This window comes from Cryptosporidium hominis, assembly GCF_000006425.1.
Source record: "Cryptosporidium hominis TU502 chromosome 4 CHRO014146, whole genome shotgun sequence".
Classification (NCBI taxonomy): domain Eukaryota; phylum Apicomplexa; class Conoidasida; order Eucoccidiorida; family Cryptosporidiidae; genus Cryptosporidium; species Cryptosporidium hominis.
The window spans coordinates 1-5,530 of NW_667030.1; the positions used below are offsets into that span (position 1 = coordinate 1).

General features: G+C 28.6%; 3 protein-coding genes across 3 annotated transcripts; all 3 read left to right on the forward strand.

Moving 5' to 3' along the window:
- Positions 1-174: 174 nt before the first annotated feature.
- Positions 175-1,131, forward strand: Chro.40418 (hypothetical protein). The annotated part of the gene is made up of 1 exon (XM_660524.1): positions 175-1,131. One exon carries the CDS (start codon positions 175-177, stop codon positions 1,129-1,131), a length of 957 nt encoding a protein of 318 aa, XP_665616.1.
- A 1,181-nt stretch (positions 1,132-2,312) lies between these two features.
- Positions 2,313-3,044, forward strand: Chro.40419 (hypothetical protein). The annotated part of the gene is made up of 1 exon (XM_660525.1): positions 2,313-3,044. The coding sequence occupies one exon, from the start codon at positions 2,313-2,315 to the stop codon at positions 3,042-3,044; it is 732 nt and encodes a 243-aa protein (XP_665617.1).
- Positions 3,045-4,402: 1,358 nt separating this feature from the next.
- Chro.40420 (hypothetical protein) lies at positions 4,403-5,263 on the forward strand. Its single annotated transcript, XM_660526.1, has 1 exon — positions 4,403-5,263. The coding sequence occupies one exon, from the start codon at positions 4,403-4,405 to the stop codon at positions 5,261-5,263; it is 861 nt and encodes a 286-aa protein (XP_665618.1).
- Positions 5,264-5,530: the final 267 nt, after the last annotated feature.

Genomic DNA, 5,530 nt, shown 5'->3' on the forward strand with positions numbered 1-5,530 from the left:
ATTTTAACAATTGACCAAGATTTTCTCAGATGTTTTTCAGCTATATACCATTTAAAGGGGTTTAATATAAAGTGAATTTATTTATTTGTTTTTTATTATGATGTTTTTTCTTATTTCGATCAGGGTTTTATTCCTGTTTTTTATCTTTACGTTTGCTCATTCAACATCAAAGATATGAATTTGAAATGGGCCTGCTTTGACAGTGTTTCTATTCTGCATTTAAAAGCTAATTATTTAAACCTTGAGGGTGGTAATGAATTGGAAGGTACTGAATTACAAGAGCCATTGAGTTTTTCTGAAGAGTATTTGAGACTAAGTAAAATTCAATTCGATCATAGTGAGGAGGAGGAGGAGAAGGAGGAGGAAGAGAAAACAGAAAGAATGAGCTGTAGATCAATTAATGAACTTTTTGCTTATATTGATGAAGCTAAACGTACTTTTTCGTATAGAGTTTATTACTATGATAATTTAAAGTTGGGACAAAATTGTGAAAGCTTTCTTGATGAGTTGGTTGCAATGTGTAAGCAAAAAAAATATTTAAGATTCCCTCTTTGCGAAAAAATTATCAAGTCTCATAAATATGTGAAACAAATGAAGATAAACTATGATAACTATTCAAAGGAATTGCATAGATTACATGATTTATTTCTGACTATTTACTCTAAAATTTATTCTTACAAAACGTCTTGTAATATTTCAATATTAATTGAATCAAAAATCAAAGAGCAAGCCTTAGAATTCATACGTGAAATTAAACAAGAATCAAATTTAAATAAAAAACTCAATAAGTTTTTTGATTTTAGTTATAAAAATTGTCATCCTTTAATAATTTTTAAGTATAAAGACAAACTACTAAGTTATAGACCTCGGGTTCATTTTAAAAAAGGAACAAGGTTTTTTACTCAAGATTACTCATACAATAAAAGGTATAGTACGATATCTAATGAAGCTTATCCTTTGAAAGCTAAATCACGCAATAACCTAGAGACTTCAGACTCTGGTCAATCTTCGCATGATTCAAGTTCTTCCTCAAAATCGTCTAGAGGTTACATGAGTCCTACAATTAGTTATATTAACAAGATGAAAAGCAAAAAGGCTCGAGCATCAAGTTTACATAAAAAAGGAGATTGACGACAAAAAAAGAAAAAAGTTATTGTTTTTTTGAATTATGATTTTAATTTTAAAACTTTTATTTTGTTTACTTGTCATAAAATAGTAGTAATGGTTAGTGTTCAAGACAATGAGTAACGGAAAGATTATACAAATATTAATAATGGATTAATATTTTTCTTTAATATTGTGTTATTTGGATGGTTATTTTTATTTCATTTAATAACGAAAGCTTGTCCACACATGTCTGTATATATGCATGCATGTATGTTTTTTTTGGATTGAAGATAATAATGAACCGGTATTTGTATGGAAACAGTGTGGTGCATGCAAATTTATAAGTAAATAAAAGTATGAGTGTAATTTGATAGAAAAATAAGTTAGAAGAATGCTTGTAAGCAAACAAAGATAAAGAAACATCTAGGAAATTAGACTGAATAAGTATTTTGTTTATAGCAATATTGAGTTGTCTAGGATTATATAGTATTAGAACTAATATATAATTTAGAGAAGTAATGGATTATGTTTGATGAAACCTTAAAATAAATAATAGAAAAAAATTAATTTAACTGAAATATGTTTTAATAGTAATATATTATAAATAAATATTTGGAATATTGAGATAAATTTATGTTGGCACATGCAAATAAAATGGTTAATTAAGAATTCTATATTAAATTCATAAAGTTCTCTGGAAATAATTGTATTGTCTTTTTATTTAATAAAAGGAAAGAATTATTGTAACTAATATTTTTGATGGTATTAATTTGGTGAATACTATTACTTTTTAACTACAAATGATGATGGCGATTATTCTTGATTGATTCTTTAAATTTGTCAAAACCAATTAGTGGCGCCAATTTGAAACTTTATTAATAACTTCAAAAAAATTAAAAATCTATAGAATAAGGGCAAAAATCATTGAGGGAAAAAATGATAAATTGACGGAAAAAAAACTTTTTTTTTTTTATTGAAAAATAATATTTCTAATAAATTCTTAAAAGAACATATCTTATAAATTTGAGTATTTAGTGACTGAAATTTAACAATTAACATATTTTAATTTTCCTTATAAATGATTTTCAAGAACATTTTCTACAAAGAATTTATAATATAATTTTTAGACGAATAAATTAAGAATTGAGGATACTATTAATTTTTGTTATTTTCCAAGCAATAATAAAAATAAAGTTGAAAACAAGATGGGTGTTAATTGTTTATTGAAAATAAATTTCAATAAATATTTTTTACTAGTAGTTACAATAATAGTATATTTCAATAATTTGATGTTTAACAATGACGGAAAATTAAATGCAAGCATTGCTTCATATAATTTTAATTTTCCTGAAATAGAAGGCAATTCTCAAAATTATACATTTTTTTCACAAAGCTTTTTGAATTTGTCTCTAAAGAATAATGTATCTAAAGGCAAGTCCGGTGGTGAGGATCTGAATTCAAATTCACGTTCAAGATCAAGCTCCACATCTAGATCCAGGTCGGTAAGCTCTACGGGATCAACAGGATCAACAAGGCAAACGGGATCAACAAGTTCGACAGGATCAACGGGACGAACAGGAACAACAAGTTCGACAAGATCAACAAGGCAAACGGGAACAACAAGTTCGACAGGACCAACAAGTTCGACAGGACCAACAAGGCAAACTGGACCAACCAACAAGGCAAACTGGACCAACAAGGCAAACTGGACCAACAAGGCAAACGGGACCAACAAGGCAAACGGGAACAACAAGTTCGACAGGATCAACAAGGCAAACGGGAACAACAAGTTCGACAGGATCAACAAGGCAAACTGGATCAACTGGACGAACAGGAACAACAAGTTCGACAGTATCAACAAGGCAAACGAGACCAACGGGACGAACGGGAACAACAGTTTCAACAAGACCTGCAGGACCAGAAGGAAGAGAACGTAAAAGTACTGAAGATCTCTCCGAAAGTTATGAAAAAGAGGTTAAAAGATTACAGAATATAGATACTAGCTATCATGAAAAAGGGACGGTTTTAGTTACATGCCAACAGCTTCTTGATTGGAACGAATTGATATCATTATTTTTGGACATATTTATAATTAAAGCTAGCGATCTCTATAGCTCTACCCCACTTGAAGAATGTTTAGCAAAATTGCTTGAAATTGGAGAAACAAAAAATCTCAGCTTGTACCCAGGGAATAGAGGAAGTTCACTATTACTCAAAGCAATTAAAAATGTTTCTAGTGCTTTAAGTTCTCGAAATTCTTTAGAAACAAAACTACAGGAGCTCCTTACAAATACTGTTTCATTACAAGATATGATTTCTAGTCTGATCTTTGATTGTACTGCGAGCGCTAATCAGGCTATTTTACTTTCTTACTTACAATATTTAAGATTGACAAGCACTTATGGTGAACTTGACGCTAGAATCGAAGATGTTAATTCAATTAATTCACATTTAGAGGCTGTCAATGCAAACTTTTGCGATGAAACATTCATATCTAATGTGAAATATTTAATTGCCAATATGAAAAAGAAAGTAAGATTTAGAGATGAATCTTCATCAAGTTCAAAAGTTAAAAAACAAACTTCTAAAAAGCGTTCCAGTCGATCAACTGCAAGAAGATCTTATATGGAACATACGTTAAGTTCAAGTGCTAAAGTTAGAAAAAAATACAATGGAGACCATTAATTATTGTTTTTCAATGGAAAAAGACAGTATTCAACACAGAATAGCCCGCCCATTCGACGATTACAGATTTGCATGTACTTCCGTTGCATGTAAATTTTTGCGTTTTTGCCAATGCATGCAGTTAATTTATTAGTAATTTGTGATTATTTTTTCTCAAGATTCTGAGAATTTTACTAATAAAATGTATTTTAAAAAAAGGTATTTTATTTTTGTTAAAGTAATAGAATAATTCTCTATAATATTTTATAGTTAATTTAATTATTACTATTTGATCATTCTTTTAAAAATATTTGTACTAATCTTATTAACAGTTTCAATTAATTCAAATAATTTCTAAACAGATTATTCAAGTAGTGAGGTGTAATTGTTTCTTCTTGAATGTTCTTAATAGTATTCATTTTGAAATAAAAAAAGAATCCAACTTATTAAAATTATATTTGGCGGGCCGTCATATTTAATATTATGCAAATAGTCCATGTTTACATTGCCGCTAGAAGTTACTAGATTTAAATTAGATATTCACTAAAAATGATTGTTTGAAAAATTAGACGCTTTCATAACTCGTATTTTATAGATTAGAATAAAAATTAGTATTACTTATTTATTGAAAATGAATTTCAATAAGTACTTTCTGTTAGTAGTTACAATAATAGTATATATTAATAATTTGAATTTCAACAATAATGAAAGATTATATACAAGTATTGCTCACAGCGATTCTATTTTCGTTGGAATAAAAAACAATTCTCGTAACTATTTGCTCTCTTCACAAAGTTTTTTGACTATATCCCTTAAAAGCAATGCACCTAGTAAGAAATCAGGTAAAAAGTCTTCTAAAAATGATGGTAGTAATAGAGGACAGGGACAAAATACACGAACTTTTGAAGAGAATATGGATGATCTAGCTCAAAAACTTGAAAAGTTTAGTATTAGCAGTTTAAGCAAGAAAGTTATTGAAGTTACATGTCTTGATTTCATTTCTTTGCTTAATGTACTTATTCAAGGGATTCAATTTTTACAAACATTGATTACTATGATTGGCGACTTTAGTTTACTTGAACGTTGTTTACAAATGTTAATTTCAAGGAGTGTTGGAAAGGGATCAACTTTGTCAAAGTTGCTTTCTTCGATTAAAAAGGTTTCTAAAGCACTTGAATCACAGAAATCAATGTTTAAAAGTTTATTAAAACTGCTAAATGAATCTGAATCAAAAATAGCTAGTATTTCCAGTTTAATTAAAAAATGCACAATGACAGTTTCTCAGTCATTGTTGTTAGGTTCTCCAAGGTTTGAAGATTACTTTGGCTTACCTGAAAAAATTAATAGCTCTCAAAAAAAAGTTACTTCTTTTGATAGTTTCGTTAATAAAATCGTTGCTGAGTATTGCAACGATGGCTTCTTAGCTAATATTGATAATGAAATTTTGAAGTTACAAAGTAAAGATACTGTAGAAGATATGGAAGTTAGTTGATTAGTAGCTGATTATATCCATACAAATTTTCCATACATTGTTATATCGTGCAGAATTAATAGAGAAATTTTTCATGGCTTAACCCATTTTAACTTTTGAAAATAAAAAGCAAACGTCAAGATCAACTGAAATTGTCACATTTTACAATTTCTATTTGTTATAATTATTCTGCATGATTTTTATTGCAACACATAAATACAAGCGGAAGTATTTGGCGGGTAGAAAACCGCTTTTAGTAATCTCTGATTTGTACGTGGGACGATATTG